Source organism: Stenella coeruleoalba (assembly GCF_951394435.1).
Source record: "Stenella coeruleoalba genome assembly, chromosome: 2".
Classification (NCBI taxonomy): Eukaryota; Metazoa; Chordata; class Mammalia; order Artiodactyla; family Delphinidae; genus Stenella; species Stenella coeruleoalba.
The window spans coordinates 180,258,607-180,282,232 of record NC_137147.1 but is presented as its reverse complement, the minus strand read 5'-3'; the positions used below and the strand labels follow the sequence as shown (position 1 = coordinate 180,282,232).

Below are 23,626 nucleotides of genomic sequence, written 5' to 3'. Positions count from 1 at the left end.
CAGACGCCCACCCCCAGCTGCTCTGGTGCCTGTGAAGGCCACTGGACAGACAGACTTGTGAAGCCAACTGTCCTTTGAAAACTGTCAATCCAGCTAACTGTTCAGGTGGCCGTCATTTAAAAATAAATTTGGAAAGATGGCTGGTATCTCTGAACACAATCAAAGGACAGTATGAAAGTCGTGTGTGCACGCACATGTGAGGTTTTCACTCACTACTAAGAATAACCACTTAGGGACTTCCCTGGCGGTCCAGTGGTTAGGATTCGGGGCTCTCACTGCCGTGGATTGGATTCAGTCCCTGGTCGGGGAACTGAGATCCCACAAGCCATGCGGCAGAGCCCAAAATAAAAATAACCACTTAAAAAAATCCAGTGGAAATTGAAGCAGCTGAAAATTCAATTCTGTGCATTCATACCCTATCCTGTGAGTTTCTGCTTTGACTCAGCCTTGCAGATGTTTCGTGGGCCCCAGGGCTGTCACAGCTCTCTGTTCCTAGGACCTCAGTGGGAGCTGGTCAGACGAGCCCTTACGAATTCACCTGATTGAGGAGGACACAAGAGACCTCGGTTCTCTGCCAAGTTTGACCATTTCTCCAGAGAAACCATTGTTTGGCCTCTCAGTGCAATATCTTTGTGGCCAGCGTCACGGGAGACCCTCGCAACATCAGTAGGACGCTCATCTCATCTCCCAGCGTTGCCGGGAGAGTAGGGGTCGTTACATTTTCCATCGTCCACCTGAATTACAGCCAGGAAGCAAACGTTAACATTTCCTTCAGGGAAAGCCTGTAAGGGGAGGCATAGGAACTGGGTTAATCTCAACTGTAGTTGACCAAGGTGTGCAGTCACGCACCGTTAGAAACCCCACCGGGTAGTTACAGGTCTTTACAGGTCAGTGATGGGGGACGTAGGAGTGGTGTGAGCTCCTGACTGCTGCGGCTTGCTGGTAGCACTTGGGGGTTCACAGTACTTTAGTCTCTACTTTTGCACGTTTGCAGTTTTGCATGATGGAAAGCTTGAAATACTGTGCTAAACCTAATAAAACTAAAATACGGTGAGATTTGTGCTGGCTGGAGAGAGATTCAGGGCTAGGCTCCCTCTGGCTCCCCTGGATGAAATAGAACTCACTCTTATTACTCCATGGTTTTACTTCTTAGACCAGCCTGTGACGTGTGTGTGTGTGTGTGTGTGTGTGTGTGTGTGTGTGTGTGTGTGTGTGTGTGTGTGTGTGTGTGTGTGTACACGTGCTCATCTGGCATCTGCCTCCCCCATTATAAGACAGTTTGCAGGAACTGTGTCCGTTTTGTGTATCACTGTTGCATGGGAGCCATGAACAGAAGTATGAGTTCCATAAATAGATGTTGCATGAACGAATGAATGAATAAAATGAACGCATGACGACTAAATACTGGACTATCTTTTTCTTCTTTATTGTCTTATTTTAGTTGCAGAATTAAGAAAACTCTTTGAACCAAAGAGGAAAGAATTTTCAGACATGAAAAGGTAAGATGTTCGTTGTACATAATTAGGAAGTAGAAGAGTTTGCAGAGCAGTGTCCAGTGTTGCCTGAGAACTGATGTCCGTGGCTCACCACGCCTTTGCTGGTGTCTTGCACAGAAAAGAAAGAATTGCCAGGCGCCTAGAAGGAATCGAAACCGACACGCAGCCCATCCTCTTGCAGAGCTGCACGGGCTTAGTGAGTCATCATCTGCTGGAGGAGGACCTGCCCAGATACACGCGCGCCACAGACCCAGCCAGTCCTCACATCGGTGAGCTTGTGGCCCGCTGGCCCGTCATCAGCCTTTTCTATCCAGCACTCCTGGAAAATGAGATGTTCCAAGAGCGTGAATTGTGTAGATGTAAAATGTGTATTAAATCTGTGGGTGTGTTCACACCAGCAGCAACACCCGTGTCAGCTGTGCCACACGCCCCAGGTGTGGCCCTCCAGTGTCACAGCAGCGAGAAGTGGCCCCCAGTTGGGTAATTGATGACCAGTCATTTGTCTCCCGCACCTCCACCCCCGCGCTCAGACCATCCCAGGGCAGGAACTGTGTCTCTCTTTCCACCTGCTCAGGGCCCCAGGTGTGGTCCTCAGTGTCACAGCAGTGAGAAGTGGCCCCCCAGTTGGGTAATTGATGACCAGTCATTTGTCTCCCGCACCTCCACCCCCGCGCTCAGACCATCCCAGGGCAGGAACTGTCTCTCTCTCCACCCGCTCAGGGCCCCAGCTGTCAGAGACCCTCAGGTTTGTTTGGGAAAGGGCTGAGTAAGACAGGCATCTCTTATAATAGGTTTAAATAGAATGCACAGATGCCCAGCACAGGACAGCGTTGGCTTTCGGCAGGGAGCCTGGAAGAGCAAAGCTGGACCTCGAATGACTGGGGCTCTTAATCTCTGTGTTTATGCAACAAGCATCCTATTTAAGTTATTTTAATAGGTGTAACTTTAAATGCATTGTGTATCTGTTTCATACTGAACAGCATGTCAAACATGACAGCTTTTCCTTGGTTACTCAGACGTTGCTGTAGCATCAGATAATCCACGTGACCTTGGGAGAGGGTGACGCGCGCGGGGCTGCCCTTCCTGCCCTCCCCGTCCCTGGCTCTGCGGCTCTGTGCTGCTGCTCTTATATCCGGTATTTTCTGGTTCCTTCCTGAGAGAGAGATGCTGGTCTCCCTTCGTGATGTGATAAGTTTGCCTGTCTCTACAGTTTCTGGTTTTCTGCGGTCAGAAAACTAGAGAACTAAGATTCTTTTTTACATACGTGAAGAAGCAAAAGTAGACAGAGTGCCGAGATATATGGCCAGAAATAAACCCCAGTGTATATAACATGTTAGTCCATGTATTATATGATCATTGAAGCATCACGTTAGTAAGAAAAGGAAGAATTATTTAATAAACCAGTAATGGGAAAAATGGGATAGCAGTAGGGAGGAACTATACCCCTTCCTCACTTCCTACCCAAACCTAAATAAGGTCCAATTAATCACATAATTAATTTTAAGAGAATAATTAAAAACACGAAAACAAAGGTGAGTATTTAGTTCCAGCTGAATGGAAAAGGACTTTCAAAACACTGAAACAGCTGCAGAAATCACCAATGACCAGGTCCATTGACTTGACTACATAATAATTAACATCTGTGCTTCAAAGAAGATCTTTGACTTCACAAAAAATTAAGGAAGTTTAAAAATATCCATGAAGAAGATAAAGAGCTCATATTCCTATAAAATTTTACACAACAATAAAAATGACACTGTGAATCAAAAGAATATAGAGCAGTAAGCTTGACCAGATATTCCAGAGAAGAAAAAGATAATGATACAAGTGGCTACTAAATAATTGAAAAATGCATACGTCCTCTTTTTCTAGTAATCAAAGGCAATTTTTAATTTAATTTAAAAAAAATTTTTTTGAGAAACAGGACATCATGATAAACATTTTTAAAAATGTGGAACTGGGCTTCCCTGGTGGCGCAGTGGTTGGGAGTCCGCCTGCCGATGCAGGGGACACGGGTTCGTGCCCTGGTCCGGGAAGATCCCACGTGCCGTGGAGCGGCTGGGCCCATGAGCCATGGCCACTGAGCCTGTGCGTCCGGAGCCTGTGCTCCACAACGGGAGGAGCCACAACAGTGAGAGGCCCGCATACCGCAAAAAAAAAAAAAAAAAAAAAAAAAGTGGAACTATTTATATAAATCCAAAATAGAGATATAAAGATGAAGTACAACAGATACAGATAGATAATAAATTATTATGTGATTATTTGATAGTCTCGTGTATAGTTTTATATATTACGTATGTGCTTTCTTAAATTTTTTAATTGAAGTATAGTTGATTTAAAATGTTGCGTTAATTTCTGCTGTACAGCAAAGTGATTCAGTTATACATATGTATACATTCTTTTTCATATCCTCAAAGGCGAGTTGTAAAATTAACACTCGGCGTTAGTGAGAGCATACATTGCAGGTTCCAGTGTACATCGATTCAAGCTTTACAAAAACTAGTTTGACAGTCTAGCACGTGTCTTAAAATGACGCACCTACTGGTAAAGCAATTCCACTTTCGTGCAACTATCTTTCGTAACAGTAATCAGAAAATAAGATGGATTAAAAGTTAGAGTCAACTTCAGTGCCCAGGAATATGAGAATGGTTAAATTGATTCTGGAATGCCTGTAGTGTGAAATATTATGAAACCTTAAAATGATGTCTTCAAAATAAGATTTCCACACTTAGAAAAATGTTTTATGTAGGACATTAAGGTTACATAAAATATGAGTTATTTTATATAGAAAAAAAGAAATCACTTATATAAAAAGAAATGACACATAAAAGACTAGAAAGAGTGTATAGAAAAGTTTAGCAAATTATCCATGTATTTATTACTGATTATTGTATGTTAGTGATTATTGGTGATTTGGAGGGTAACCTTCCTGTTTTCACCGTAGACCTTTTCTACATCAAGCATGCAGAGGATAATTGGAAAAAGCCACTTCTGTTAAAAAAAAAAAAAACGAAAAACACAGCCACACCTGCAGATGTTGACATGGGCCATTATTGTTATGGTTACTATCAGATCCTGTGTGGTTTCCCATGAAACCACTATCCATCACTCGTCAAATTACAGCAGTTCGAATATCTGTTATCTTTTCTAGAGGAGTCTGAACTCGTCCTCTGGCCTCACACATGAAACATTAAACTCAAAAGCAGAAAAGTAAATAAGGGGAAATAGGCACTGAACTAGAGCGAGGGCTGTCGGGACTGAGCTGTAGCTGCGGCCATGCTTGACCCAGCTTACGCAGCCCATTGAACGTCACGGCCTTTACGTATTTCACTGCAGACCTCAAACTTCCTCAGCGTCCCCGGTAAATCATTTTAGGCAGCTGCACGTAAGTGAGAAATCGGACCTTCACAGCCTGGGCGCTCGGAGCATATCGTGTACGGAACAGAGTAGAATCACCTCATTTTATTATTTGCTTGAAATCTGTGTGTGTGATCTTCTTGTAGGCCAATCAAATGAAGAGGAAGAAACTTTGGATTCTTCCTTAGAAAAGCAGACTCGATCCAAACACTGCACAGAATCCTCGGGCATCCATGGTGACTCCCCCTACGGTTCCAGCATCATGGACACCCAGAGCCTAGAGTCCAAAGCCGAAAGGATCGCCAGGTACAAAGCAGAGAGGAGACGGCAGCTGGCAGAAAAGTATGGGCTCACCCTGGACCCGGAAGGCGACGCTGAATCTCCGTCTCGATACAGCAAGTCCAGGAAGGACCCTGAGACGGCTGAGAAAAGGGGAGGAAGAAGTGACCGCTCTGCTGAGCCCAGCAGAGATTCGGGCGCTTCCTACTCCAGGACCGAGGTCCCGGGGCTCAGGAGCTGCATGGCTGGGTCCAAGGACCACGCCCTCCACCGGCGCGATGGTGTTTCCGACACAGAGGTGCTGCTCAACGTAGAAAACCAAAGACGAGGTCAAGAGCCCAGTGCCACCGGGCCAGCCCGAGACCTGCCCCCCGCGGGGGAGGGCTCCGCATCCTTCCCGTTCTCCGGGCGAGACTGCGCCCTCGGTGAAATGCCAAGGTCCCCAAAGCCAACGCACAGCCTGCCCGGGCCGCCACCTGGGCAGCCAGCCTCTCCGAGCCACTCCACAGGCGACCTGCCACTCCCTGCCGAGGCTCGAGCCAGGTAAGTGCTGACCTGCAGACACCTGCGTCCCCTCTGCCACTGCTGTGTCTGGGATCTGGGGGTTCTCGGCGCTCTGCGGAAGTCTGGGCTCACCGCAGAAATAATGCGATTTATGGTTTTTTAATTTCCGCAGTCTCAACACAGGTCCTACGGAAGCAGAAAGCTTCCTGGCCTTTTTGATTTTTATAATTCTTGGTGTGTTCTTTTTTAAAAGAATAAATTGAACAGGTGTCATGGGGACACACTTTCAGGACCTTTTTCTTTTTTTAACATCTTTATTGGAGTATAATTGCTTTATGTTGTTGTGTTAGTTGCCGCTGTATAACAAAGTGAATCAGCTTTACGTACACATATATCCCCATATCCCCTCCTTCTTGCGTCTCCCTCTTGAGCCTCCCTACCCCACCCCTCTAGGTGGTCACAAAACACTGAGCTGACCTCCCTGTGCTATGCGGCTGCTTCCCACTAGCTACCTATTTTACATTTAGTAGTGTGTATATGTCCATGCCACTCTGTCACTTCGTCCCAGCTTACCCTTCCCCCTCCCCATGTCCTCAAGTCCATTCTCTACGTCGTATGTTCCTATTATCATTTTCTTAACTGTTTTGGGTTTATTATTGTAGGTCTTTTCCTTCTCTTGTATTTCCTGCCTAGAGAAGTTCCCTTGGCATTTGTTGTAAAGCTGGTTTGGTGGTGCTGAATTCTCTTAGCTTTTGCTTGTCTGTAAAGGTTTTAATTTCTCCATCAAATCTGAATGAGATCCTTGCTGGGTAGAGTAATCTTGGTTGTAGGTTTTTCCCCTTCATCACTTTAAATATGTCCTGCCAGTCCCTTCTGGCTTGCAGAGTTTCTGCTGAAAGATCAGCTGTTAACCTTATGGGGATTCCCTTGTGTGTTAATTGTTTTTCCCTTGCTGCTTTTAATATTTTTACCTTGTATTTAATTTTTGATAGTTTGATTAATATGTGTCTTGGAGTGTTTCTCCTTGGATTTATCCTGTATGGGGCTCTCTGTGCTTCCTGGACTTGATTGACTATTTCCTTTCCCATATTAGGGAAGTTTTCAACTGTAATCTCTTCAAATATTTTCTCAGTCCCTTTCTTTTTCTCTTCTTCTTCTGGAACCCTTATAATTCAAATGTTGGTGCGTTTAATGTTGTCCAAGAGGTCTCTGAGACTGTCCTCAGTTCTTTTCATTCTTTTTTCTTTATTCTGCTCTGCAGTAGTTGTTTCCACTACTTCATCTTCCAGGTCACTTATCCGTTCTTCTGCCTCAGTTATTCTGCTATTGATTCCTTCTAGAGAATTTTTAATTTCATTTATTGTGTTGTTCATCATTGTTTGTTTCATCTTTAGTTCTTCTAGGTCCTTGTTAAATGTTTCTTGCATTTTCTCTATTCTATTTCCAAGATTTTGGATCATCTTTACTATCATTATTCTGAATTCTTTTTCAGGTAGACTGCCTATTTCCTCTTCATTTGTTTGGTCTGGTGGGTTTTTACCTTGCTCTTCATCTGCTGTGTGTTTTTCTGTCTTCTCACTTTGCTTATCTTACTGTGTTTGCGGTCTCCTTTTTGCAGGCTGTAGGTTCGTAGTTCCCGTTGTTTTTGGTGTCTGTCCCCAGTGGCTAAAGTTGGTTCAGTGGGTTGTGTAGGCTTCCTGGTGGAGGGGACTAGTGCCTGCGTTCTGGTGGATGAGGCTGGGTCTTGTCTTTCTGGTGGCCAGGACCGCCTCCAGTGGTGTGTTTTGGGGTGTCTGTGAACTTAGTATAAGTTTAGGCAGCCTCTCTGCTAATGGGTGGGGTTGTGTTCCTGTCTTGCTAGTTGTTTGCAGGGGGTGTCCAGCCCTGTAGCTTGCTGGTCGTTGGGTGGAGCTGGGTCTTAGTGTTGAGACAGAGATCTCTAGGAGAGCTCTCACCAATTGATATTACATGGAGCCGGGAGGTCTCTGGTGGTCCAATGTCCTGAACTCGGCTCTCCCACCTCAGAGGCTCAGGCCTGACACCCGGTCAGAGCACCAAGACCCTGTCAGCCACACGGCCAGTATGTGGGGAGTCTCTTGCCTTTTGGGAGGTGTGAGGTCTTAGGTGTTCTGTAGGAGTTGTTCCACACGTAGAAGTATTTTTGATGTATTTGTGGGGTTTGCCACGTCTCACTCCTCCGCCATCTTGAAGGTCCTCCTCATGACCTTTCTTCTTACTGTGTTTCTCGCTCGCCTTTAACAACTGTCTTTTTCTTTGTTTTTCTGTGGTCATACCCAAGACTTTGGGGCGATTGTTTTTGTTGCAGTCATTTAAAGTCACCAAGCAGAAGGACACCACTAACCAGTTTCCACTGGGTCTCAGTTTAGGGTATGAAGTGTGACTGTGATATACGCTGAATATAACTGTGACATATGTTTTATAAGTATATTGGCACGCTAAGAAGACAGCTGTGTATACGAGCATCTCATTGAAAAGATCAGCCAGTAGGAGAAATCGCCGTGTCACAGGGTCAACCTATGGAAAATCAGAAAAGGAATAAAATCAAAAGGTCAGATGCCAGAGAGGATATGTGTTTCTTTCTCAATTTAAATTTAAGTTCAGTTTAGATATTTAAATCTAATAAGCGTGATGACCAATTAAAATGCAGTCTACTTGAACATCCTACATAACGGTTTGGGGTAATTGTCTAGACAGACTCCGACATGTATTTTTTCAGTTCAAACAAGCGTTAGCTTTGCAGGTGAATTGAGGAAGGATGAGAACCCGAGATAAAGCAAATTTATTCTGGAAGAAAAAAAAGATGTTGGAAAATACTCCTGTTTATTCCACATTGGAACGGAGCAGTAAAGATGGTCGTCTTCATGTGGCAGTTGTATGTCTAAAGCAGCTTGTTTTAGTTATTGAAGTATATTGACCTCAAGACCTGTCACCACTTGCTTGATCATCTATGCTAGAATATTTAGGGATATTAGTTTCTAAGAGAATTCAATAGTATGGGTCCTGATTGTATTTTGAGGGCCTTTGTCCAGCCTTTGAACTTAACTGCTTAAAATTTAGGGACCTATTGTCTCGTACTTTGAAAGGGAAGTCTGTTGTTTGGGAAATTTGCTTTTCGTAGTAGAAGCAGTGTTTTGGCGTTAGTTACGCTCTATCAAAGCAAACTCCTCATGGGCTGTGTGAGCAGGACAGACAAACTTAACATCGCAGTTTGGTTACATGGGTTAAAAAATAACGAGGAATCTAACTTCTGAGTGCCATATCATGAAAACTGTTTATTATCGTGGTGTCTAGTTAGCCATCTAGATCACATATAGTAGAAGAGATTTTGAAGCAGTTGTAATAATAATTAAAACCATGTTGAGTATTCCAGGTAAAATGACAGGATTCTTAATAGTTCTCTGTGAGTTAAAATCTCAATATTCAAAAATATATATCACTTAAAATCGCAAGAGCCCATTTCCTTCTAGATTGTTTGAAGAGGCACGTTACCTGGAAAATTTCGTAAGCCTTAGCCTGACAGCGCCTTACTTTCATGGAAGAAAGGCTTAAAAGTATTGAGAAATTGTAAAGGAGTTCACAAGGAAGCACGTGCCTTATTTTTTTTGAAGCCACTCAAGGCATACAATTCTATGACTTACAGGCAAAGAAACACAAATCATTTCATACGTGTAAGGAAAATACCTCAGAGATATTTACATTAAAAAAGGATGGAAAAGAATGTGTGACAGGTATGATGTTAAAATAGCGTTGGGATTTATTTGGCAATGATTCTATTTATTCACCTTTTAAAGATGGATTTAAATGGATGAACATTCTGCTAGTTGTCCTTTCTCTAGAGCCAGGAAATTCAGGTGTCAGAAGGTCACTGTTGTCTCACTTCCACTTGGGGAGAAGAAAGACAAAAAATATTTTGTGAACTGAAACAGTAACCAGAGAACCCTCGGTGACCCAGTAACCATAAGTGAAAATAAGATGGTGTCTGACCTGGAAATATGTGACAGAGAAGTTTAGAAGATTAAGGAATGACCCAAAATAATTATCTACAAATAACAAAACAGTTGAATGCCGTACTTAATCATGGATTTGTCCTGTCACTGAAACGGAGTATTTTCCTCACTGCTGTATTTTACTCTTCCATCACCTAGCTCTACCAGGATTTGGAACAATTCATCTCTGAATTAAGTCATGCCCATTCCATCGTTTCATTTTGTGCTCACGAGAAAGAGGCTCTTTTTGTTTCATTAATTAAATAGGAATACATCACTCATGAACTATAACATCAAAACACTGCCCGTGGTGTCCTAAATTTCAAATGTGAGCCAGGTAGCGAATGCATGGTTTTTGTATATTCTCATATATGCTAACGCAGAAATATATGTACACACAGAATAACCATTAGTTCTCGCACTGTACTATACTGTTTTTAAGCATTATAAGCTCAGTAACAATCTCTAGGGCAATATTTAGCTGAGTAGTAAGTTTATTTTAGAATTATTTAACGTCCAGTTTATATGATAAAGAACACATGTATGTGTGTATGTTAATGTATGTTTATGTATGTTAGTCACAGGGTCTTCAGTTCAGAAACCCTGTTAGTTTCCCAGGAAGTCGGGTGAAAACATTGTTCTGTAGCAAACTAAGAATGTACATAGTAACAGAGCAGTATATATACACCACATCATATGTGTGTGTGTGTGTGTGTGTGTGTGTATATATATATATATATATATATATATGCTATATTATATCAGTAATAGAGAATAAAACACCTCCCAACCACCATTCCCCAAATCCTGCCAAATCCTGTTAAGTCTGGGATTTCAGAAACTACGTTTTCTGACGAGGTGGTGTTACTGATACGAACCATTCTTTGTTACTTCAGCCACTGTGAATTTTAGAATAAAATTCAAAGGGATCTGGGGCCTATGAATTATTATTCAAAAATTTAGAACTCTGAGCTCTATTAGAAATCCTAAATTCAAAGCTCTTGTTGAATTTGCTCCTCGGCGTATCTCTTAATAGTAAAAGCAATAAGATGTACCGTCTCGGTTCCTTCTGTGCGTGAAGGGACTCCTTCACTACCCCGAGTCCCACAGCTGCTCTTCTCCTGAGCGTCTATACTTTCCTACGTGACTGGAAAGAAGAGAATCACACCTGATTTCCTAGAGGTGACCTGCTCTGGAAAACCCTTGTTTTTGTTTGTTTGTTTGTTTATTACTCTACTGGGATCCCCATCACACCTTCTCCCACATAGTAAACTGTATCATTCGTGGCCAGAAAATGATGATGGGGGTTTCATGCAGAGCTGATGCTGACATTTGACCGGGGGCAGCCGCCACTGGTGATCTGATGGTTTAGACTGGGCTTCCCTTGCGATGGAGCATTGGCCAGGAAGATAGGCCAGGGTATATCCTCCAGAACAGTCTGTTTCTGCAACACTGTGACGTGCAGACTCTGGCCAACTAGGAAGGAAGGGGGATTATGCTGCAGTCTTTCTTTCTTTTTAATTCAAAAAACTTCTTTTGTTTTCTTTTGTTTTTAATTTTATTGAAGTTTAGTTGATTTACAAAGGTGTGTTAGTTTCTGCTATACAGGAAAGTTATACATTCAGTTATACATATATTCAGTTATACATATACATATACTCAGTTATTCAGTTATACATGTATATATTCTTTTTCATATTCTTTTCCATGATGGTTTATCACAGGATATTGAATATAGTTCCCTGTGCTCTACAGTAGGACCTTGTGGTTTATCCATCATATACATAATAGTTTGCATCTGCTCATCCCAAATTCCCACTCCATCCCTCTCCCTCCCCACCTCCCCTTTGGCTACCACAAGTCTGATCTCTATGTCTGTAGGTCAGTTTCTGTTTTGTAGATATGTTCATTTGTGTCATATTTTAGATTCCACATATAAGTGATGTCATATGATATTTGTCTTTCTGTTTCTGACTTACTTCACTTAGTATGATAATTTCTCGGACCATCCACGTTGCTGCAAATGGCATTGTTTCATTCTTTTTCAAGGCTGAGTAATATTCCATTGTGTGTGTGTGTGTGTGTGTGTGTGTGTGTGTGTGTGTGTGTGTGTGTGTGTACACATATATATACCACATCTTCTTCATCCATTCCTCTGTCGATGGACACAGGTTGTCTCCATGTCTTGGCTGTTGTAAATAGTGCTGCTATGAACACAGGGGTGCACGTATCATTTTGAATTAGAGTTTTTATCCCTTATTTCTGATCGTTTGGGCATCTCCCAGTGAGAGGTTTGCATCTAAAAACCATCTCCAGAGCCTGAAGCTCATTGTTTTGGTTAATTAGAGAGATGCTGAGGAAGGCACCTGCCTCTGGACCGTCTGTGTTCCTGGCTCAGCTCCTGTCTCTACCGGGGCAGGAAGGTTCCTAGCAGAGACTCTGCGTCAGGGCAGAATGTCATAAGAACAGAGATCTCCGAGGATCTACTCTTTAAAGAGACCGCTGGGTGCTCCTCACGTGTCTGTTTTTGTATCAGCACAGGATGGCTTTCACCTTTCAGTCCCTGTATCCCCAAACATCAGCCCTTGCCGTGTTCTTCTAAATTTGGGCTATTTTTGTGGTTAACTCATTGCCGTTTTTTTCCATTTTATTCTGGTTTCACTGGCAAGTATCCATTTCTGTCCATTGAAAGAAATAAGACTGTGTCACCCCCAATACTAGCTGGTTTGTCCTAAAAATGCAGAAGTCTGCCGGATTTTAAAATGTAAAGTTGTGCCTGTGTGCTTGTGCCTTTGCACATTCCTAGTGTGTAGGAATAGTGGCATACATATTCACCGCTAGTGAATACAAAGAAATCGTTAGCAGCTTTCCAAACAACTTGCAGCAAATAAACTTTTAGTTTGAATGAGATGCCGAAGTTAATAACTGTTCTTCCTAAGCTGAATCGTGTTTTATCGTTAGGAGCTGTTATAGAATTAGAGCTGGACACCCACAGGGTGAAACTAATGTTACTGTGCTGGGTTTGACTTCCTTTTGGTGGCAGGAAGCACTTTTTTGTCTGTTAACTCTTAGGGGTTACAGGGAGTTAAAGCATGTCACCCTATTGTATACTTAGGGATACAAACCCAGAGCAACTCCTGTCCTTGACAGCTTTGGGTGAATTCTTATTTCTTGGTGATACAATCCTCTGCCAGACAGTTGCCACATCATTAAGAAGTTCGGTTACACTCAAGGTCACCGTCTCGTCCACACTAATCCTACAGCCCTCTCCCGAGAGGTAACCTCCGCCCTATGGAGAGCGGGCTCACCCCAGGACCCCACAAAATAGATATTCTGTGTTAAAGAATTTTAAACTCTCAGAACCAGAAGTAACCCGGGAGATTATTCACTTTAAAAATCTATTTTATACATGAAAAAACCTCTGAATATTGTATGATCTATATAAGACCATATAGCTGAGTCCATGATGCGGTCATTCAAGGTCTCCGAATCCGTCAGAGTTCTTTCCATGACACGCTGCTCTTGTTATTAATGTCAGTTCTGTTTTCCATCATAGTGGAAAAGAGGTTTTGCTGTTTTTGACCTTTGAAGGTTAGAAACTTTAGGAAAGAAGGTCAGGGATATTATAGAAACCATTTATGTGGATTTACATAAGGTATTTAAGGACCTCATCCTCATAAACAAAATGAAAACATATAGTCTGGGGGGACTCAAACTCAATAGATATCTGTCCATCCACCCAGACCTCAGAAGTCTTGATTTATGGGTTAATTTCAGCTCTGAAGTAGTTTAAGAAAACTATCTCGTGCCAGGCACTGTGCTCTTGGGTGGGCGTGTCATTTTTTTTTAAGTGTGGGAGATATAACTACAACACAGGTTGATAAGGTTACACAGCTCGAGGCTGGGTGACATGGGGACACCAAGATGAGGTATTCAACCTTCTCCCTTGGAGAAGCGGGCATAGTTGAACCAAGTCCTTAAGGATGTGGTGAGTTTGCTAGACGTGGAGGGGAGGCTGCTTCAGGTGACCTAGAAGGAGGGGGACGGGATGAAGCAGGAGAGCCAGGTGGGGACCAACCATAGAGCATCTTATGACAAGGCATTTGGCCTTCTCCTTGTGGACAGTACAGTGGGAAGTGTCTGAAGGATTTTAAAACAAGTATGCTTGATGATGTACTTTAGAAAGATAGCGCTGGAGGATTGGGGGGGATTGGTCTGAAGGAGAATTGATTCCAGTCAGGGAGGTCACGAAAGAGGTGGTTGCAGTTACCCGGGCATGAAGTGATGGAGTCTGGTTCCAAGTTGGGCTTGGTCCTGTTTGGCATTTCATCAGATGATCTGGGAGATGCCAGTGTTAGGGTGGTCAGATTTCTGGAGGAGGGACTGTGTAAATAAATTTGATGATAGCAAAAGAGAGAGAGAGGGGAGAGGGAGGGATGGAGAGAGAAGACATTAGAGGGAGGGTGAGAGAGAGAGAAGGAAGAGAGAACATGAGCATGGAGGCGAGAGAGCACATGTACCTGGAACGATGGCTGGAAACTAACAAGATGAAATTTAAGAAAGTCCTGTATTTAGAAGGGGAAAAAAAAATCAATGTACAAGTTCAGGATTGGGGAAACCTGATTTAATAGCAGTTCATGGGAAACAGACCTAGAACTTTTAGTTGACAGTAAGTCCTTTATTTGACTGCCAAAATGGCTAGTCCAATCTTAGGGGACATTAATGAACATGAACTGTCAAAAGCACAGGTAGCACTGGTCCACCTGTGCTCTGCAGTGCTCAGATCACATCTGGGGATCTCATTCTCCTTGGGCTATCAACCTATGAGAGCACGTTCAGAGAGTCCACCTTCCCATCTGCCTGCTTTCTTGACCTCTCCAAGTTTGTATAAGCTTCTGTCTGTCTTAGGAGAAACCTAAGAGTCATTTTGGGAGTCTCTTACACATTCTCTGGTGCTTAGATTCCCGAAGCAGTCTGTTCTTCTCTTTATCAGACTGTCCTTTTCCCAGCACGGTCATAAAGCTGTAGCTTGAATTGGTGCAGGGAGCCCTCGTGTTACCAGGCTGGCTTCTGGTTGATGATGATTCTGCCAAAAGGGGGAAAGGAGAGAAAGAGCTCAGGAACCAGATGAGGCGTCTCACAAATGCAGCTTCAGCTGCACCTCACGTCTCAGGAAGAGGGGCATCTCAGTGCCCAGCATCCTACAGCAAAGCGGACGCACCCAGACAGGGATGTTCACGATTTTGTCAGGATGCCCCCAAACATGGCGCCTTGAATCTGGTATTAAGCCAATCCGTAAGATGGGTAAGGACGATCTCAGTGATAGCATTGCTTTAGTAGAAGCCTTACAGGAAGGGTAGATACCGTGTCTCAGTCACTTTCCTATCTCCTTCCCAGCATCTAACACATACCAAGGGGCTCCATCAGTCATTGCTGAATGAATGTTCTGCTGTTTTCCATGTCTTCATAAAGTGTCAAGAGACAGTAGCCCACAACGTATAAGGGACTTGTAAGGAATGTAAGTCTTGGGTCATTTCCTTCCTCAGGAAAGTTGTGCTGGGAAGAAGATGCCATTGAACTGCACAGCGGACTCAGGGATGGTCATTTATATTCTGGTCCAAGCCTTTCATCTAACTGTGGACCAGTGACCCCAATCAGCAGAGTACGCTTGGAGTAGCCCTTGCTTCTACTACCAGGCTCTGTCCACTTTGTCTGGGCTTAGAATCCTTGTATGTGGTCTTGAGGCCACATAAATACTGCTCAGCTGTGAGTGGGGATCGTGATACGTGAGCCAAAAAGCTGCTGGCCGCTTTGACGAGCCGCTGGCCTTGTCAATGCAGCCTCCAGCCCCGAAAGGCTGATTCTAGGCTGGTCTCAAGGCAGTTGAATCCCTGCATGACTTTGCTTGGTTACTTCATTAGAAGCGAAGCAGGAGATGTGGAAACCCAAATGGATCTGGGAACAGGAAACTTGATCCCCCCTCCGAAGGCCACCCCGGCCCCTGCCGCAGACTCCACCCTTCCCTCCAGCCCTCCGTCCTTTCACCCTTTCTTGGCCGAGATCGCAGCATTTGGCGTTTAGCACTGAGATTAGCCCCGAGGGAGCCTGGGTGAAATTGGTTATCTAACATGTTTATCTTGCTTCTGCCCCAAGAAGACTCTCTTTCTACCTTTTGATTACTCAAGAAAGCTTCACTCTATAACCTGGTGGTGAGATAGTTTTAAAACTTGTTTTGAGGTAGGGTTGATTTACAGTGTTGTGTTCATTTCTGCTGTAGAGCAAAGGGATTCAGTTACACATACACACGTTCTTTTTCATCCTCTTTTCCATGGTGGTTTATCCCAGGATACTGAATACAGTTCCCTGTGCTCTACAGTAGGACCTTGTTGTTGATGCATCCTGTACATAATAGTTTGCCTCTGCTCACCCCACACTCCACTCCTTGCTCCCCACCCGCCTTGGCAACCACAAGTCTGTTCTCCATGTCCCAACAGTGATTTTTTTTTTTTTTGCGGTACATGGGCCTCTCACTGTTGTGGCCTCTCCTGTTGCGGAGCACAGGCTCTGGACGCGCAGGCTCAGCGGCCATGGCTCACGGGCCCAGCCGCTCCGCGGCATGTGGGATCCTCCTGGACCGAGGCACGAACCCGTGTCCCCTGCATCGGCAGGCGGACTCTCAACCACTGCACCACCAGGGAAGCCTTCATTGTAGTTTTGATTTGCATTTCTCTAATAATTAGCGACGTTGAGCATCTTCTCATGTGCCTGGGGCCATCTGTATGTTTTTTTTTTTTTTTTTTTTTTTGGCGGTATGCGGGCCTCTCACTGTTACGGCCTCTCCCGTTGCGGAGCACAGGCTCCGGACGCGCAGGCTCAGCGGCCGTGGCTCACGGGCCCAGCCGCTCTGCGGCATGTGGGATCCTCCTGGACCGGGGCACGAACCCACGTCCCCTGCATCGTCAGGCGGACTCTCAACCACTGCGCCACCAGGGAAGCCCCAACAGTGATATATTTTTAAATTGAGGTATAATTTACATCAAACTGCATGTAGTATTTTAAGGACACAGGCTGGTGAATTGGGGAAATGTGTAAGCATTACCCCTGTCTAGAGAGAAAAAGTTTCGTCACCGCTGTGCCTCTCTCCACCTACATCGATTCTTGACTTTGTAAGGACCTCACTTAGCTCTCATACAGAGGCTGGTAGTGTCATATATTCAACTCATTATGTTTGTATGACACTAATCCTTCCCACTGTTAACTTGTTAACCGAGCGTAATTATTAAAAAAGAGTTAAGCATAATGTTAAGAGACACAAAATAACAACGTCCACGCAAGATTTAAAAAACAGAGAAAAGAACCCGTGGCTTCATTGCCACTCTCCAGATGTGATCTCTTTTTTTTTCCACATTTTAAAACACTCACCTGCTATTATTATGTCTTCAAAACAATGCCCCCAGGCTCCAGAAATAAATTTTGTCCCTTGATAAAATGATGTATCTTTTCGTCTGAGCCTGGGCCTCCCCTAGCTCCCTGGTGGAAAACTTGGTCCCAAACTTCCATCATGTTCCGTAGGTTTGGGAGCCTGTGGGTTAGCGAGATCAGTGCTGCACTTCAGTTCACCATTTTGGGGAGCCAGGGCATACCTTTCATCGAAAGGAAGAGACTGACACAGACATGGAGAACAGACTGGTGGTGCCGAGGGGGAGGGGGCTGGGGGAGGGATGGAGTGGGAGTTGGGATGAGCAGATGCAAACTGGTGCCTATAGGATGGATAAACAGCAAGGTCCTACTATAGAGCACTGGGGACTATATTCAGTATCCTGTGATAAACCATCATGGAAAAGAATTTTTAAAGGAATGTGTGTGTGTATGTGTATATATATATATATATATATATATATATATATATATATATACGTATAACTGACTTTGCTGTACAGGAGAACTTAACACAACATTATAAATCGACTGTACTTCAAGGAATAGATAATAATTAAAATTTTAAAAAGTAATGATTAAAATAAAAGAAGCGATTGGGGCTGCTGTTTGATATAAAGTGGTTAGGACAGTCTCTCTGATAAGATAGGCATGGAGCAGAGACCTACATAAAGAGAGGCAGCGAGCCGTGTAGCTCTGGAGGTGGACGGTTCCAGGGAGATGCAGCCCCTGCAAAGGCCTGAGTGGACACCATGTGTGGAGCGTTTGAGGCAACCCCCAGTCACCAGTGAGGCAGGAGCCTGGAGGGGGGTGGAGTGATGGGGTGACATTGGTGAGATGTGTCAGGTGAGGTGGGCAGGTCAGTGGGGACCTGTTGCCCATCGTGAGGGCTTTGGGTTTTGCTCTAGATGACGTGTGCAGCCATGTAAGGGTTTCCAAGAAAAGAATGACCAATCTGCCTCCCATCTTAAGACGATTACTGTGGCTGCGGACCTGGTAGGGGGGCAAGCATGAGAACAGGTGGAATAATTAAGAGGTCATCTCAGTAATCTAGGTGAGAGAGGGCGGTGGCTTGAACTTGCGTGAACGCAGCAGAGGTCGTGAAAAGAGGTCATCTCTTGAAGGGAACCAATAGGATTTGCTGATGGCTTGGATGTGACGTAAGAGAGAAACAGAGGAGTTAAAGGTGAGTCTCCGTTTTCTGGCCGGGGCAGCTCAGAGCAGGGCGTTGCCAATGGCTGAAATAGGGAAGACGCCAGCACAAGCTGAGTTTGGAGGGAAATCGAGAGTTCATGTTTGGACAGGTAAACTTTAAGATGCCTGTTAGGTACCCAAATGGCAATGAACCCAAGAGCCTGAGTTCCAAGGGAGGGAGCGGATGGGGAGAAACCACTGGCAGACGGTCCGCAGGGGAGTGGAAGCTGGTGAGATCGTCACGGCCTTGATTACTGAGGAGGAAAGGAGACAGAGCCGTGGAGCCCCCTGAGCTTTAGAGGGGCAGGCGGGGAGGCAGAGTCGACAAGGACGGTGAGGAGTGAAGGAGGGGCAGGTGAAGGGGGCGACCGCCGGCTGCAGTGGGTGAGTCAGAGAAGGGCGGAGAAGCGGCTGCGCTCTGTGACATGGAGCAGACCAAGTGCCCAGGACAGCCTCGTGGACAGTGAACGTTTCATTAAATTTAGGTCTCTCCCCACCTGCCCCACCTTCTTTCTGGGTTTGATGGCAGAAAACCTCACCTTAGTAAGTGCCTTGGCCGACCTCAAGGGTCCTGAAAGCCTTACTTGGAGAAATGCTCTTCCAAATCCCTCCTGCTTTGAATTGACTTAGGGCGAGCTCAGGCTGGACCCACTCTCCTTACATGTGGGAGGTGACTCACCAGGAACTCACAGACGTGCAGTGCTGTGTCGTCTTGGAGAGGAAAGGCAAGGAGGAGACCAGCATTGTGAAGGGCTCACTGCGGTCTCCACGTGATGCCTTCACATTCGTTTACGTCTTGTCACATACATTTGTATTTATCATATGTGAAGCGTCAGGCTTTGAGTATCCACCACGATGGTAGTGGTTATTTGGCTTTTTGGCTAGTCCCACATCTAAGTTGTGATGGATAAATGGATCCCAGCAGATCCCCCAGGTCTGGGTATGATTTCATTTTACAAATGCTGACCTCAACATATTCTTAAACAACCCCCTGATAAGTTTGTTTGCTTTTGTTTGTCTTTGTTTTTATCTTTAGTTTTTTCTTCTAGTTTTATTGAGATATAGTTGACATACAGCACTGTGTAAGTTTCAGGTGTGCAACATCATGATTTGACGTATACACGTCATGAAACGATGACCAGAGTGAGTTGAGTGTGCTTCATCATCTCATATAGATACAAAGTCAAAGAAATAGAAAAAGAGTATTTTTCCTTGTGATGAGAACTCTTAGGATTCACTCTTAACAACTTCCATATATAAAATACAGCAGTGTTCATTATATTTACCACGTTGTACATTACATCCTGAGAACTTATTGGTCTCATAAGTGGCCTGATAATTTTTTAGGGCAATACTGACCAAGGTTTATTCTGATTAATGAAGGTTATATTCAGAAAGTTGTATAGCATATGTCAGAGTTTGCAAAGCATTCTATCGTACAAAAAGCATTTGAGCCTTAAAATGGCTCTGGGATGTAGGCGTATGAGTTACTAACTGATGATTTTCCGAAGCAGGCATCCATCGCTCTCTCTTCTTCCTCTGTGTCCTGAGCCACATCAGTTGCCTCCTTTCCGGGCCACAGAGGATATGCCAGACTATTCCTATGTTTAAATAGATGTCGAGAAGTTAGACCCTTTATTGTTGGAAATAAGATGGCTTCCCATACATCTGACTTTTTTATTTACCCCGGGCTAAATGGCTATAATACTGGAGACGGGGAGGGGTGGAGGGGTCATTGCTTTGGGTGTAGCAAGACTGGGGAACACCTAGTTCCACACCTAGTCGTGACAGAGTTCAGTGGTCGCAGCAAAATGCAGGGTAGTGATGATCGACAGGTTCTTGCCTGTGAGCTCAAACCAAAACCCAAATTAAAATGATTTTAGAAAATTAAGAGAATTTTATTTTAATTATTATTCTATTCTATTCTATTCTTTTGGAAATTACTTTGATCTGAAATGTGTTTCCAGCCTGGTCTTGAAGGACTCTTACAGGTAGGTTGGCAAGCTTTTGAGCTGGTAAACATTTTAACTAGCCTGTAGAATTTCCATGCTTTCGTTGTATATTGTGAGAGGGTACAGGTCGGTGGTTTGAGTATTCCTCCTGTGTCTCGCTCTGCATAATGACCACAAGGTTTTCCTTGCCTATGATTTTTTGGTAAGGTATCTTCAGCCTGGCGTTATTACTTTGTCACATTCGGGCTTGCATTATATTCGATTGTGCATTGAGGAGTGACTGTATAAATCCTATTTTATCCTGCCTAGCACGGTGTAAGTTTTTTAATGGCTGGCATGGTACTGATTCACCTTTGCTACTTCTCAGCGCCCAGCTCAGTGCTTTGTACATAGTTGGAACTCAGTAAACATTTATCGGATGGACTCGCGTTAGTATTTGGTAACTGTAATGTTGGCTGCATTGTTCAATGACAAATATAAAAGGAAAATATAGAATAGCAATTAAAGATATGAACTTATTGAATTTCTTTTTATTTATTACCTTTATTTGATAGGTACTGTTTTGCATGGACACTATTTTTTTTTTTTTTTTTTTTTGCGGTACGTGGCCCTCTCACTGCTGTGGGCTCTCCCTTTGCGGAGCACAGGCTCCGGACGCGCAGGCTCAGCGGCCATGGCGCACGGGCCCAGCTGCTCCGCGGCATGTGGGATCTTCCCAGACCGGGGCATGAACCCGCATCCCCTGCATCGGCAGGTGGACTCTTAACCACTGCACCACCAGGGAAGCCCATGGACACTATTTTTATATTTCGCTATTTACCAGTGTACCTTAACACAATTATAGGTGATAAATTAATTGATATTTTTAATCCAGCTTCTTACAAGAGAATTGTCTGCTATTTGTGGGCAGAGTGTGACTCCTGATACTTTTAAATGACCCCAAAAACACTTTATTTGGTGGCTTCGGATATATTTATTCGATCTCTTGATTTCAGTACTGGACCAAACGTCCTAGAAATTCCGTGAACTGAATAGAAACCCCATGGCAAAACGTGCTTAGACCTTTTCAAAAGCCAGAATTATTCTTTACTTAAGAAAAATCAGCCTTGAGAGTTTTAAATTATAATAATTAAGTCTGTGTATATGTCAACATTTTCATAGACATTACCTGAAGTTTTGTTTTTTGTACACAATAGTACCGGGAAACCCAAACATGAGTGGTTTCTCCAGAAAGATTCAGAAGGGGACACACCTTCGCTTATCAACTGGCCTTCCAGGTATCTCCCGAGCTCTCGGCTTGCGTTTAGCGACTGCATCTCTGGTCCAGCTGGCTTATGTCCCGCACGTCACCGAAACTAACTCTCCTTTGCCCTCTTTTTGGTGGCAGGACTTTTAAAAGTCATGTGTTCCCAAGGGGCTGCTGGAAATTACTTTCCAATCATTTGCTTCTCTCTTTCTCCTGCCCTAATCCCTGCTGATGTCAATAGTGTTTCCCTCAGCTTCTCTTTTGGAAACTCTTTGGCTACACCTCTGGCTTTTTCTCCTTTCTCACACTCACGTGCTGCCAGGAAGGGGCAGTAGTGACGATGTAACCAGCATCTCTGGGCTGCTCCCCTGAACCAGGCTAACCAGCTAGTGTCCTATCTTGTCCGCAGCTGCCCCTGCCCATCCAGCCTCCTCCTTTCCGTGTTGCCTGTCCCTCAACCATTGGCACAGCTACATTTAGGGCATGTGGTTTTCAAAGCAGACAAGACCCCCTCTCGTTTCATTGTTAAGGCTGGGGGCAGGGAGAGGCAGCAGGAGTTAGAATGAATAAGTCATTGGGAGGACAAAACACCCATATATTGAGTTTCTGACAGTCACTTTGTTCTTGGCCAAGGGCAACGTTCAGATTGTCTCTGGTGAGAAGGACACATATTCTGCAGGAGAACTTGAACCACATTTCAGCCGCCTTCTGATTAACAAAGATTATAAATATGAAAACATCCAGCACTGGCTAGTCTCTGGGAAGAGTAACAACCCAGAATGCTTTCTTTCCCCTCTGAATTGTTCATAGTAACTGCCTTTTAGGTGTCATTGATTTTTTTTTAATGAAATATAGATAGATACCTTGCATCTTACGCTGAAAAACATGTAGGTATTTATATCAAATTCAGCAGGGTGCCTTTGTCCTTTAAGGAAATAGTCCCTTCCAAAAAATAAATATCAGAAGCAATTATTTTTGCTGAGTAATCTTGAGTAAATAAAGGTTTTACGTTCCCCAAGAAATCGCTTTTCCCACTTCAAAAGCATTTCTTTTTTTTTTGAAGATTATCCCCAGGAAGGAATCCATTCCTAAGCAGTCTGAATGGTTTCTTCTTCCTCACTATGTGGTATTTTAAAAAAGTAAAAACAAGAACTAGTTTGCACTATTGGACATTTACTCTTTGCTAAGCACTAAACCGCGAACTTTGCAGACATCACATTATTTCCATTTAAAAGGTGAAGCAGCTGGGGCAGGTAGGTTACCTGAGACCATACAGCTGGAACTGGCTGAGTCAGGCTTTGAAAAGAGGTCTCCTGGGACCCACAGCCAGCGCTCTTGGCTACAGTCATAAGAAAAGGTTGGTAGCTTTTGAAATGGATTTCAGTTTTGCTCTCAGATACTTAAATAGCTCTAGAAACAACCAGAGCCCTCCCTTTTTAGATTAGTTTTTAACTGAGGGCCTAATGGCAATTCCAGAGGGGAGAAAATGTTCAGTGCATTAATTCTTTCAACAAATATCTTTTTTTCCTAACGTTCTTCTTAGCGCTCGAATTGCTAGAAGTCATGGTGTCTTAACTGGTCACACGTTTTCTGAATGATTGAATGTAGTCTGCATGGCATGAAAAAGTTTGTGACTGTTGAGTGCTTGAAAAGAGGTAATCGTCTGATATATCTTGAGCTCAATAAAAAATAATAATAATCACGAATGCTCTGACATTTACAGGAGACAATGAAATTTTTTTTCAGTGGGAATCTACAATTTTTATTAATCATATTCATACACAAAAATAGAAGGGGCTCACAGAAATATCACTTTCAATACGTATCTCATAAATGCCTACAGTTTGTGCTTTAACTTACAAGAGGGAATAGGTGCTGGGCAAAGGGATTTAGCTAAGGTACCACAAAAAGCTTAGAACGAACGAGTGGAGAGCTAACTCCTGAAAGTAGGAATTAGTCTAATATGCACACCGGAGGTCTGCACACAACTATCTTCGATAAATGCAAAACTACCACAAATAAAATTCTCTTAGACCTCAGACCAACAAGCACCAAGCTTTTCTGAATGTAAATATAATTTTGAGCGGTAAGCAAGGTCGAGCAGGAGACAATGAAATTACATATGGTCTGCAGGCTTGTAAACGCCTGGAAGCT

The 23,626-nt window shown here is 43.8% G+C and overlaps 1 protein-coding gene across 23 annotated transcripts in view; it reads left to right on the top strand.

Moving 5' to 3' along the window:
* SVIL (supervillin) overlaps window positions 1-23,626 on the top strand; it is a 294,440-nt gene that overhangs the window by 202,638 nt on the left and 68,176 nt on the right. For 22 of the 23 annotated variants that reach the window (XM_079915216.1, XM_079915221.1, XM_079915222.1 and 19 more), the window contains 4 exons: window positions 1,442-1,499; window positions 1,614-1,765; window positions 5,000-5,675; window positions 21,423-21,503. In XM_079915216.1, the coding sequence (XP_079771342.1) occupies window positions 1,492-1,499; window positions 1,614-1,765; window positions 5,000-5,675; window positions 21,423-21,503 (917 nt within the window). In that variant the 5' untranslated portion in view covers window positions 1,442-1,491. The remainder of the gene's footprint in view (window positions 1-1,441; window positions 1,500-1,613; window positions 1,766-4,999; window positions 5,676-21,422; window positions 21,504-23,626) is intronic. The other variant, XM_079915219.1, reaches the window with a different exon arrangement.